The 13,881-nt window shown below is 38.0% G+C and overlaps 1 protein-coding gene across 1 annotated transcript in view; it reads right to left on the bottom strand.

The window, feature by feature from the left end:
• Window positions 1-6,627: 6,627 nt before the first annotated feature.
• LOC111420769 (SAXO downstream of blistered) overlaps window positions 6,628-13,881 on the bottom strand; it is a 28,155-nt gene continuing 20,901 nt past the window's right edge. The window contains exon 4 of the mRNA XM_071198297.1: window positions 6,628-13,870. Coding sequence (XP_071054398.1) covers window positions 6,969-13,870 — 6,902 coding nt within the window. The 3' untranslated portion in view covers window positions 6,628-6,968. The remainder of the gene's footprint in view (window positions 13,871-13,881) is intronic.

The following is a 13,881-nucleotide window of genomic DNA, read 5'->3' as shown; positions in this document are numbered from 1 at the left end:
TCTGAGTGGGGCATGCTTGTCATAGAGATTGATAAGTTTAGAGTTGAAGTAGTCAACCTTGCCATCAATATCGGCCATTCGATAAAGCGGAAGCCAATCGATCTTCTGCGCATCAGACAACAGCAAATCGTTATCAATACGACCCAGATCACGAACGGAAATAATGCGTTGCGAGAAAATATGTTGTCGTATCTGCACTGCACAGTAAATTAAATCGTGATTGGAAAATTGAGGAGCAGGGAGCTGACCATGCATAAGTATGCTGCTCGGACGAGTCGTAATAGTAAGATCCAGAAGCGAATGCGAAGTTGGAAGATGATGAGTTGGTTGTGAGGGCAGGATGGTCAAATTTAATGAGGAAGAAATGAAGCGAAGTTTGTCACTCCGTAAGTCATTTTTTAGCAAACAAGTATTGAAATCTCCCATCAGAAGAATAGTGTTATAATTAAAAGAGTGCCTCTCAAGGGTTTCCTCCAATTGATCAAAGTAGTTAACAAGAGGAGGACAGTAAAAAACGCCAAGTAATAACTTGTTGTAGGAACTTTTCAGTTCCACAAGCATAAATTCCGCCCCCTGAACTGACCCATCGGAGGATTCGACAGTCGTAGCACTCAGGGTATCCCTGATAAATAAAGCCACTCCCCCACCCCGCGAAAACAGACGATCGTTTCGCAAAAGACTATAATTAGGAAGTGAAACAATTGCTGAGGGGAGAGAGGGTTTAAGCCATGTTTCACTGGCCATAATAATATCAAAAATATTAGATTCGAATGTGGTCAAGAAATCATCGAAGTGGGCAGAAATACTTTGCACATTAATATGACACACGGAGATAAAGTTTGTTAATCCGTTAAACAAATCAGCTGAAGGTATCCCATCATAAGTACTAAAGTCGTTTACATCAGCCTCACACGTACGATCGAGAACAGAATCAAAAGTGGAGAGAAGAGAAGAATCAAGAGAAGAGTTACAAGAATAGAAAGAATGAGAAGTAGAATCAGATGAGCAACCAGCATCAGCATCCATTTTTACTTGAATTGACCTTCAAACGCAAAAAAAAGAAAATAAAAATAATTAACACCAATGACTAAATTTAATCAACCGAATAACATTACAGTGCCAGCCGGGCAACGAAAAACCGGGCGATTACCTCTTTTTACCTCTCAGTTGTTTCTTGTTGGTCCATATCATTCTCCGCATATTATAAGAGACCAACTTTACAATGATTGGTCTGGGGGACGACTTGGATGGTATATTCGATTTATACGCTATATTGATTGAAATGTTTATTAAGGAATGTAAACTTTGAGTTCTTTTGTAATTAATTATTGTAACCGTATAAATTGTGAACGGTTTATTTCTTACAAGTAAATTAAAGATGATATAATTAGAATTTTACAGTACTTTCATGGTAAATAATGCAGTAAAAATATTGTATTTGCAAATAACATTGATATTTTGTTTCAAAATTTTTATTACATAACAAAAAACTTAAAACTTAACTTATAAATATAAATTTTAAAATAACTCTCATTGATTTGAAAATACTATTTGTTTGTTTAACATATTATGTCAAAGCCTAGATTCTTGATTTATTAACTTGGTTTCATTAAATAATTTTACGTTAATAAATTTTGTTATTATTAACTTTATACATTGTATTTCATGTCCATCAATAACATCATCATACGCATGATCTCCAAAAAGATCATAAATATTTTGAGGTAAATTTAATAAAATGGAATTAGTTAACTTTGAAAATATGTTCTTGTTATTGAATAATACATTTTGTCGTTAATAGTCTCTAATAATTTTTTCACTAATTAAGTAAAGTTTGACTACAAACTCAGAAGCTTTAGTCAAAACCCCATATGTCTTTTATACCTATATAGCATTGAAATATCACTAGTTCCTTCTACCATATTTAAACAAAATTGGCAAGTAATATCAGTTTTTAGAAAATAGTAGTTAGGTAGTTAAATGCATGTTCTCTAAGTTCGCAACGTCTATAATGTCCAGTGTTTCAATTTCAAAATATACCGTATTTTTCGGACTATAAGACGCACCTCAAATTTAGAGACGATTTATTGAAAAAAATATTTTAATGGTACCTTCGGACCATAAAAAGTGAAAAGGAGCGTTTTATAGTCTGAAAAATATGGTACTACTAAAATGTTAACTTCGTCAAAGCCAAAACACAAATACGCACGCAAACCTTGTTTACTTAGGAGAGAATTATTCATTTATTAGGGTTCGACAAACATGGATAAACATTAATCAGTTAAATTTATTTTCAAAGAAACCATAAAAAGATTGGCCTGTTCGGAAATACTCGGTGATCGTCGGCCGGACGGTCCGATCTGAGCGCCTTCCGTTCTGGACTGAGTGAAAACGTAAACAAAACACATCGAACGCTGGCTTCAACTCTTGGTGTTTATATGTGCTTCTAGTAATACAATTTCTTTGGTTAGTTCTACATAGTAACAGTGCTAGTGTAAAACTGGAATTAACACTAGAACTGAAAATACCACGCCTAGTCAGCTGTTATTAGTCTTCTATGCGTTTGCTGTGTATTTTTAAAGGTTATATCGTAAACGTATTCATATTAACTTCAAAACTAAATCATAATGTCTACTATATAACATCTAAACACACAGCAAACGCATAGAGCTCAATGACAGTTCACTGGGCGTGGCAAATAGTGTGACGTAGAGTGCGGGCAACCAATCCGTAGTGGGCTACAAAAATATAATGGATGTAGCAGTCCTGATAAGCGGCCCTTACACGATAAATAGTATTGACAATACAACCATCAATCCTCGTAACCAGTTTCAATACATTACTACCTTACACTGTCAATATTTTTGTCAATAAGTTACCTTGCCGGTTTTTCCCTTTCAAATATGGATATTCGTACAAAAGCTTGCGTAGCTATTATTGTGGTGCTTGGAACTACTTTCGAGTGAAACGCAAAAATTGGATGAAAGAATAGTTGAAGAAGAGTGATGAATATTCTTATGTAGTACTCTTGAAAGAAATCAGAAAGTACCTTTAAAAAACTGTTACAGATGGTTGAACCATTTTGGATAGCAATATGAGAGAAAGTATAGGTGTTAGGGAAAAATTAGCCTTAACCCTGAGGAACTTGGCCACAGGAAGAAATTTTGAAGACTTGAAGTTTTCTGTCATAATGTCCCCAGCAACTATGTATCAGCAAAGCTGTAATAGAGACCTGTGAAACCTTTATATATGTCCTACAAGACTACATGGAGATAGTTCGTATTGCTAACATGAAATTACGAAGAACATCTTGTTCACCATCACGGGAACTGGATGATCCAACAGTATCTCCATCGTGTTGAACGTCAACAACGTCAGGTAATGGGTCGGTCATTTTCACCACTTCTTCAACTGAGTGTAATGTAGAAAATAAGAATTAAACCTGTTTTTAAATCATCTGGGTTAAAATAACATATTATGTTTTTCAGTCTGTTGATAGACATGTTTTATTACTGTTACAATTAAATAAAAGTATTTAATTTTGAATGTTGAGTTTATTACACTGAGTATTGATGGAAATATTTGGCGCCAACCTTCCACGGTCAATAGTATTGTTGAAATCTCCTCCACTTTTCAGTATTGATGTCCGAAAATCAGAAAATCCGGATTTTTATCCATACTCCATCAATATTTGAAGGGGTTGGGAGAAAAAAGTGCCAAGCTCATGTTTGTTGTTTTGAGATATAGCAAGTTGAAAGTTTGACTAAATCCATAAATAACATTTTAGTGCAGACAACAGACCAAAGTTTTTTAATACAAAGGTCATGTAGATAAAAATGGTTGTATAGAAAAATATGCACTGAATAATGTTGCTTGGCATTTTTTCCCCAAAAATCGACAAAAAATACTCTTAACCAAAAAGGTACTTTCCAAATAGGCCTATATTACCACAACATCTTCCTTTTGGTCGTCTACTTCAGCAGAAGACTGTAGGCCATTGTAATATCCATGGTAGATGGGAGGAATGTATTGCGTCAAGGATTTGACATCATCTAATTTTTTCTTATTGATTTTGTTGGGCGCATTTCTTTTTAAATGTAGTGCTGGAATAGAACTCCTTCCACGTTTCTTTAGGTTCAACACTAAAAACTCTTCGTTCATCAAGCGTTTGAGTTTCATTTGAAAAGGTTCTTCGCTGTCAAATTTAAAGCAAATAGCTTTGGAAAATCGTGGAGGAGTAACACCATCTGTACAAAACTTGCTTTTTGTGTTAAAGTAGGTCTCTTGCACCCTAGACAAATCGAGGAAGTCCTCGCTCATCATGCATGTTACGATGAACTTGTGTTTTGTTCCACACTTTGCTACTATCTCTCTCCATTGCCCAGGTGTACAAATGTGTACAGTCATTTTGGCAGTGCTTGGTATGATACTCTTCTATTTTTGAAAAGTCACGGTCTGATGGAAGTTAAGTATGCCCAGTTATCAGGAAGTAATGTTCTATTGTTTCAAAACGTTTACTAGCTACAAGGTGTGACCAAAGCGACATTGTTCCAATTTTTATTTTGTCCTCCGCAGTTGTCGGTAAATATTACCAACTTCTTTGCGTGGACATTTGCTACTAATAAGTACTTTACAATACAGCTTCCTATTTCATCACTACCCCTTTTTCCAACTGATTCATCCCACATGAACATAAAACCTTGTCCAGAAGTGCAGTTATGGATACCTACGTTATAGGTCCACAGTTTCCTGCAGTAAAATGCAGGTCCACATGACAGTTTTGGTGGCACCTCACCGGGTGTCTCTTTACTTTCAGCAGTGTAATTTTGCAATTTTTCTCTGGCACTGTCAGCCTTACGTAAATGGAGTTCTTTTTGTATTTTTGCATTTTGTCTTTGTTCGTCACTAGCATTAGCATCATCAATGATAATTTACAAGCTGTCACATTTACTGGATGTGTCTGATTTTGGAAGTTTGAAGCCGATGTTGTACTTTTCACAAAATATTCTTCTGTACTTATCCTCACTAACTGTGCGGAGTTCGTTTTCTTCACAAAAGTTTAGGTAATAGTCATTGTATAAACTTCTAATGGTCATATCAGAAGCCAGATAGACTTTATTTGGGTTTTGTTTTCTACTATAGTGCGATTGATATTTGGGTATCGCTTTGATGTGCTTATGCACACCATTTTCTGCTTCAGCAGAAATCTTGTTCGGAATTGTATCATGGGTGCCCCTTTTGTCACAAGATGGATACTTCTGAAACTATTTTTCTAATAATGTTGTTGATTCTACCTCTTGAATTTTGTAGACCGTGAATGCTCATAAAGGATTTTTTGCAAACTCTGAGAGATGAACCATTTTTTAGTTTAATCTTAAAAATGAAAGTGTTTTGTTTGTAAGAACCCTCTGGATTTTGGCAGTAACGACGTTTGATGGGTATTCTTTCTATGCATCCAAAAAGATACGCGTTTTGCATAATTATTGAAATTCCCATATCCCAAAATGCATTAAAGATAGTAGATTTTTGATCTTCAGTGACTTTCTCATGATATTTTAGGGGGCATTTGCACATCTCACCTAAAGTTCTGCCTGGTACATTCTTTCCTAATTTTGTCTGGTACGATTTTGGTATTTCAACTTTTTTCATGTGTGACTTACGTTTCCTTTTCCTTGGGCTTTTTACCGGAGTCAGAAGTGGACACAGTGCCAACCATCAAAAATTACTTTTTGATTTATTTCTATTAGAAACACTTTTCCAACATGGTTACACTTTATTTTGATGTAAAATAACTGTTTATTAATTTGTTTATGCTTAAAAGTACCATAATACTTATATGCATGCACTTATAACACATGATGCTAACCTACATTACGCAAAGTTATATGTTAGGATTTAAATAATGCTAAGCAACACTCACCTCAAAACGTGAAACATCATTTTCCTCATCATTTGCTAAATAATTGGGATCGCTGTCACTGTCATCAAATTCTTCATACAAGTCTTCTAGGTTTTCATAATAATCTTTAAGATTTCTAACACATTTCCTCTTTCCCTCCATTTCTCATGAGAAGCTTGACACTGTCTTCCCCAAAACTTTGCAAACAACCAGTTGAGGTAATAAAATGCAATGCAAATACAGAGCAATCTAACGGCAATCATTGAAATCTAAACAGTGCTCTTGTAGTTTGTTCAATTTACTCATAGACAGCACTGCTAAATTCGGTTAGGCCAAAATGATGCTTGGCACTTTTTTCTCCCGACCCCTTCATTTACGGTCAATAAAATTTTTCACTTTATACAGTCAACATAATTGATACTTAATATTGACCAATAACTAATGAGGTGTCGAATTGACTTTGATCAGGATCATATTTATGACTTACCTTTTTAGAGATGATTAAATTAATTTTATCACGGGTACTCAAAACAAATTGCAATTTCATCCTTTTTTTATTAATAAATTTTTTAACAAATAGTAAAAAATATAACAACACAATACATATAATCATTATGTTATATGAGTGTTCTTCAATGTTGGAATAAATCTCTTTAAATCTAAAATCCTATTCTCTTTACGCAGAAAGAGATGGTTTTAGAACAATTAAGTAAAAAAAGAAAAAATAATTGAAACTAATATAATTTTATTTAATACGAGAAAAAAAAAATTACATATAAAATAATATAAAAATTCGCAAAAGCTTAAAAAATAAAATTGTTAATAATACTTATAACAAAGAAAATATAATAATAATATATCAACAACCCAAGCAATAAAATAGATAATATAGAAAGTAAGTTACCAGTTATAAAAAGTTTTAATTTCAAATGGAGATTAATTTCGTTATGTAACTGCCGTAAAAACAAGAAGTAATAAATATCACATGTTAAAAAAATGTTATTCGAGAACGGCTCACAGCGACTTTTTATTTCTTTTGATTTTATTACTCGTTTATTTAATGATTTTTTTAGTTTGTAACGACTGGCAAATAAAATTTATGAGATTTTGTATCTCTTGTGTGTTTAAACGGTCCTTTCGGAGTTTCAACCAAAGCAGCTGGACACGGACCAATATTTCTTGGAGAATATTCTTTTTTATAAGAAGTAACCGTCGTTACGTTACTATCCCCAAGCGTTATATGAGACGTATTTGACCTTCTTGTAACACGTTCGATTTTTTCGATATTTTGTTGTTTACTAAAGTTTCCGTATGATTTAGCTTCTGATTGACCATAAAAGTTACCACCAACCGTTAAATTATCTCTTCTGATTATCTTTTGAGGACGTTCTATAACTTGGTACGAATTTGAAGACCAATTTTGACCTCTTCTACTAACGTTTTCTTGAGCCTCCCGATGCATCGAACTTAAACTCTTTCTATCTGAAGTTGTTGAAAGCTGTTGGTCATGAATGTGACAAATTGATTTTCTCAAATCTAAAGCTGAACTACTTGTAGCGTGTAAAGCTTCTGAAGAAGTGTGAGTACCTTTTCGGTGAAGTATTTGATTATTAACATCCGCTGACGATGTTAAAATACTCTTTCTATGGTGACCTTCAGATTGCACAATGTTCTTGTTGACTTGAGTATGACTGGAAGAGTGTTGAATGTTATTTGTTTCTTGATGCATATTTCTAACGATGTTTTCTTGATGTATTCTTGATTGCGAGGAAGATTTATGGATGTGAGGACCAGCTGTAGTTGTGGTAATTTGTTTGGTAACTTTGACAATGGTACCATCACCGAGGGTTTTTGTATCAGAAGCCACGTCAGTTTTAGACATTTTGTCTGTTTTCATTTCACTTTTTATAGTTTTCATGGATTTAATGTTTTCTGATTTAGTATCAACAACGTCGACGTGTTTCTTTTCAGATCTTCTAGTGTAAGTGTTGTAATTAACTTGGTTTGTTGTTTGCATTGTTGATTGGTCACTGCCTAAAGCAATGCTAGATTCCATGTGTCTACGTTTATTCACTATTGTTTTTCCAGCTGGACTAGTAACTGGCGAGCCCTTTTCAGGACTTTTTTCAAACGTTTGTTTAGTTGTGGTAACACATTCCATGGTTCCTTCACCAATTTTCAAAGAATCTTCGTGTTTCTTAACGATAGCTCTTTCTCCTTTAACAACTGTGTATTCACTTCTCGTACTAGTTTTATCTTGGAACTCTCCTGTAACCTTTAGATTATCAATGGGTTTCCTAACTGGAGCCCTATCACCCATTGTAGGTTTATAATCATCTTTACTTTTAGGTGTACCAATAAACTCCCCTTCGGGTTTTAAGTTATCAGGGTGTTTAACAATTTCAGCTCGTTCTCCAGGACCGTATGGTGCATGTTTTTTAGGTGTTTCAAATTCTCCTTCTGGTTTCAAATTATCTTGTGGCTTCTTTTGTTTAGGTCTTTCCCCTGGTTGATATCTCTGTTTCTCTGGTCTATCAAAATCGCCCTCAGGTCTCAAATTATCTCCGTGTCTAATTGGAGTTCGACGTTCACCGGGACCAATTTTTGATGGGGAAGGTCTCTCAAAATCACCTTCAGGACGCAGATTATCTTCCGGTTTCTTTTGTTTCGGTCTTTCAGTCGGTTGGAACTTGGGTTTCTCTGGTCTTTCAAAATCTCCTTCTGGTTTAAGATTGTCTTCATGTTTAATAGGAGTTCTTCTTTCGCCGGGGCCAATATGCGTTGGAATTGGTCGTTCGAAATCGCCTTCTAACTTTAGATTATCAACATGTTTCACAACTTCAGTTTTTTCAGTACGTCTCGTAATGTATTCATCGCGTTTCCGGTACTCATTAAATTCCCCTTCCATTTTTAAATTATCCTCTCGAACTATAATTTGAGCTCTATCTCCTTTGACGACTTGATACTCATCTCGTGTTCTATTATCGGTGAAGTCCCCTTCAGGTTTCAAATTATCTTTTGGCTTTTTGACTTCATATCGGTCTCCACGAACAACTTTAAAATCATCTCTTGATCTTACATCAGTAAATTCTCCTTCTATTTTCAAATTATCTTCACGTCTAACCACTTCTACTTTATCAACTACAGTTTTCTTGGTGTAATCATCTCTTCTTCTGATATCCCACTCTCCTTCCATTCTTAAGTTGTCTTCTCGTCTAACAACATCTACACGTTCTCCCTTTACAATGTTATAATCGTCTTTGCGACGTATCTCCATCGTTCCTTCAGGTTTCAAGTTATCATCATGTTTTACTGGAGATCTTCTTTCAGCAGGACCTACTTTTGTTGGTGATGGCCTTTCGAAATCACCTTCAGGACGAAGATTGTCTTGGGGTCTCTTTTGTTTTGGCCTTTCCGCTGGAGTAAATCCTGGTCTATCCGGAATTTCAAAATCGCCTTCCGGATGAAGGTTATCCTCAGGTCTCTTTTGTTTTGGTCTTTCTGCTGGTTGATACTTTGTTTTTTCGGGTCTTTCAAAGTCGCCTTCAGGTTTGAGATTATCACCGTGTTTGATGGGTGATCTACGCTCAGCTGGCCCAACTTTTGTTGGCGATGGTCTTTCAAAGTCACCTTCCGGATGTAAATTATCTTCAGGTCTCCTTTGTCTGGGTCTCTCGGCAGGGATGAAACCTGGTTTATCAGGGACTTCAAAGTCTCCTTCTGGACGAAGATTATCTTCAGGCCTTTTTTGCTTTGGCCGTTCAGCTGGTTGATATCTTGGTTTTTCGGGCCGTTCAAAATCGCCCTCTGGCTTAAGATTATCTCCATGTTTAATTGGTGTTCTTCGTTCCGCTGGCCCAACTTTAGATGGTGATGGTCTTTCGAAATCACCTTCTGGGCGAAGATTATCTTCCGGTCTCTTTTGTTTTGGTCTTTCTGCAGGGACAAAACCTGGTTTATCAGGGACTTCAAAGACTCCTTCTGGACGAAGATTATCCTCAGGCCTCTTTTGTTTTGGTCGTTCCGCTGGTTGATATCCTGGTTTCTCCGGTCTTTCAAAGTCACCTTCTGGTTTCAGGTTATCACCATGTTTAATTGGTGTTCTTCGTTCCGCTGGCCCAACTTTAGATGGTGATGGTCTTTCGAAATCACCTTCTGGGCGAAGATTATCTTCCGGTCTCTTTTGTTTTGGTCTTTCTGCAGGGACAAAACCTGGTTTATCAGGGACTTCAAAGACTCCTTCTGGACGAAGATTATCCTCTGGCCTCTTTTGTTTTGGCCGTTCCGCTGGTTGATATCCTGGTTTCTCCGGTCTTTCAAAGTCACCTTCTGGTTTCAGGTTATCACCATGCTTGATTGGTGATCTTCGCTCAGCGGGGCCAACTGTAGTTGGTGAAGGCCTTTCGAAGTCACCTTCTGGGCGTAAATTATCTTCAGGTCGTTTCTGTTTTGGTCTCTCTGCAGGAACAAACCCTGGTTTTTCGGGAACTTCAAAATCTCCTTCGGGACGTAAATTATCTTCAGGTCTTTTTTGTTTTGGCCTTTCAGCTGGTTGATACCTTTGCTTCTCCGGCCTTTCAAAATCACCCTCCGGCTTAAGGTTATCCCCATGTTTAATTGGAGTTCTTCGTTCAGCGGGGCCAACTGTAGTTGGTGAAGGCCTTTCGAAGTCACCTTCTGGGCGTAAATTATCTTCAGGTCGTTTCTGTTTTGGTCTCTCTGCAGGAACAAACCCTGGTTTTTCGGGAACTTCAAAATCTCCTTCTGGACGAAGATTATCTTCAGGTCTTTTTTGTTTTGGCCTCTCAGCTGGTTGATACCTTTGCTTCTCGGGTCTTTCAAAATCACCCTCCGGTTTAAGATTATCCCCATGTTTAATTGGGGTTCTTCGTTCAGCTGACCCAACTTTAGATGGTGATGGTCTTTCGAAATCACCTTCTGGGCGAAGATTATCTTCCGGTCTCTTCTGCTTCGGTCGCTCTGCAGGCACAAAACCTGGCTTATCTGGGACCTCAAAATCTCCTTCTGGACGAAGATTATCTTCAGGTCTTTTTTGTTTTGGCCTTTCAGCTGGTTGATACCTTTGCTTCTCTGGCCTTTCAAAATCACCCTCAGGTTTAAGGTTATCCCCATGTTTAATTGGGGTTCTTCGTTCAGCGGGGCCAACGGTAGTTGGTGAAGGTCTTTCGAAATCACCTTCTGGGCGAAGATTATCTTCCGGTCTCTTCTGCTTCGGTCGCTCTGCAGGGACAAAACCTGGCTTATCTGGGACCTCAAAATCTCCTTCTGGACGAAGATTATCTTCAGGTCTTTTTTGTTTTGGCCTTTCAGCTGGTTGATACCTTTGCTTCTCTGGCCTTTCAAAATCACCCTCAGGTTTAAGGTTATCCCCATGTTTAATTGGGGTTCTTCGTTCAGCGGGGCCAACGGTAGTTGGTGAAGGTCTTTCGAAATCACCTTCTGGGCGAAGATTATCTTCCGGTCTCTTGTGCTTCGGTCGCTCTGCAGGGACAAAACCTGGCTTATCTGGGACCTCAAAATCTCCTTCTGGACGAAGATTATCTTCAGGTCTTTTTTGTTTTGGCCTTTCAGCTGGTTGATACCTTTGCTTCTCGGGCCTTTCAAAATCGCCCTCTGGCTTAAGGTTATCCCCATGTTTAATTGGAGTTCTTCGCTCAGCTGGCCCAACTGTAGTTGGTGAAGGCCTTTCGAAGTCACCTTCTGGGCGTAAATTATCTTCAGGTCGTTTCTGTTTTGGTCTCTCTGCAGGAACAAACGCTGGTTTTTCGGGAACTTCAAAGTCACCTTCTGGGCGAAGATTATCTTCAGGTCTTTTTTGTTTTGGCCTTTCAGCTGGTTGATACCTTTGCTTCTCGGGCCTTTCAAAATCGCCCTCAGGTTTAAGGTTATCCCCATGTTTAATTGGAGTTCTTCGTTCAGCGGGGCCAACTGTAGTTGGTGAAGGCCTTTCGAAGTCACCTTCTGGGCGTAAATTATCTTCAGGTCGTTTCTGTTTTGGTCTCTCTGCAGGAACAAACCCTGGTTTTTCGGGAACTTCGAAATCTCCTTCGGGACGTAAATTATCTTCAGGTCTTTTTTGTTTTGGCCTTTCAGCTGGTTGATACCTTTGCTTCTCGGGCCTTTCAAAATCGCCCTCAGGTTTAAGGTTATCCCCATGTTTAATTGGAGTTCTTCGCTCAGCTGGCCCAACTGTAGTTGGTGAAGGCCTTTCGAAGTCACCTTCTGGGCGTAAATTATCTTCAGGTCGTTTCTGTTTTGGTCTCTCTGCAGGAACAAACCCTGGTTTTTCGGGAACTTCAAAGTCACCTTCTGGGCGAAGATTATCTTCAGGTCTTTTTTGTTTTGGCCTTTCAGCTGGTTGATACCTTTGCTTCTCGGGTCTTTCAAAATCACCCTCAGGTTTAAGATTATCCCCATGTTTGATTGGGGTTCTTCGCTCAGCGGGACCAACTTTAGTGGGTGAAGGTCGTTCGAAATCACCTTCTGGTTTCAAATTATCTTCAGGTCTTTTTTGTTTAAGACGTTCAGCCGGCCTATATCCTGGTTTTTCAGGTACTTCAAAATCGCCTTCGGGGCGAAGATTATCTTCAGGTCTCTTCTGTTTTGGTCTTTCCGCTGGTTGATATTTAGGTTTCTCAGGCCTTTCGAAATCACCTTCCGGTTTAAGGTTGTCTCCATGTTTAATTGGGGTTCTACGCTCACCTGGCCCAACTTTAGTTGGAGTTGGTCTTTCAAAATCGCCTTCCGGTCGTAAATTATCTTCAGGACGTTTTTGTATGGGCCTCTCTGCAGGAACGAATCCCGGTTTTTCAGGAACCTCAAAATCTCCCTCTGGACGAAGATTATCTTCAGGTTTCTTCTGTTTTGGTCTCTCTGCTGGACGATATTTTTGTTTTTCGGGTCTTTCAAAGTCCCCTTCAGGTTTTAGATTATCTCCATGTTTAATTGGAGTCCTACGTTCACAAGGACCAACTTTAGTTGGTGTTGGTCTTTCAAAATCACCTTCTGGACGAAGATTATCTTCAGGTCTTTTTTGTTTTGGTCTTTCAGCTGGTCGATATTTTGGTTTCTCAGGTCTTTCAAAATCCCCTTCTGGTTTGAGGTTATCTCCATGCTTAATTGGAGTCCTACGTTCACAAGGACCAACCTTAGTGGGTGAAGGTCGTTCAAAGTCACCTTCGGGGCGAAGATTGTCTTCTGGTCTCTTCTGTTTAGGACGTTCAGCAGGGCGATATTCGGGCTTTTGAGGTACTTCGAAGTCACCTTCTGGACGGAGATTATCTTCGGGTTTCTTTTGTTTAGGCCTTTCAGCTGGTTGGAATTTCTGTTTTTCAGGTCGTTCAAAATCACCTTCGGGTTTAAGATTATCTCCATGTTTTATAGGAGATCTACGTTCACCTGGTTGTATCTTTTCTGGAGTCCTTTTTTCGAAATCTCCTTCTGGTTTGAGATTATCTCTTGGTTTAGTAGGTTTAGGTCTCTCTGTAAGTTTCGGCACATAATCTTCCTTAGATTTTGGGGTTCCTTCAAAAGGACCTTCTGGTTTTAAATTATCGCGGTGAATTACCACGGTTTGCCGAACGTCTTTGTTATCGAAAGTTTTGTAAACTTCTTGGGTAGTTGTTGAGGTTACGGTGTCATGAGTAGAATAAAACTTTTCAACGTCATCTTTCGTCCAAGTGCGGCGCCTCCGTTTTTCAATGGGTACATTTTTCTCAGTAAACTCTACAGTCGTTGAGGTATCAAAGGTCATGTCACCTTCAACGGTAAGATTATCTCTTCTTCGCTGGACTGTTGTTCTATCCACTACATTAGTGTAATCGACGAATTCAGTTTTATTCGTTGTGACGTCCGTGAAGTCACCTTCGATTTTTGTGTATGTATTGCGTCTGAATGGGCTCGGCCTTGGAACTAACTCACCCGTGAAGTCAACACGTGTTGTAGTTTCACCTAATAAAAAG

This window comes from Onthophagus taurus, chromosome 7 (genome assembly GCF_036711975.1).
Source record: "Onthophagus taurus isolate NC chromosome 7, IU_Otau_3.0, whole genome shotgun sequence".
NCBI classification, from domain to species: Eukaryota; Metazoa; Arthropoda; class Insecta; order Coleoptera; family Scarabaeidae; genus Onthophagus; species Onthophagus taurus.
The sequence above is the reverse complement of the archived record's forward strand: the minus strand, read 5'-3'. Positions and strand labels throughout refer to the sequence as shown.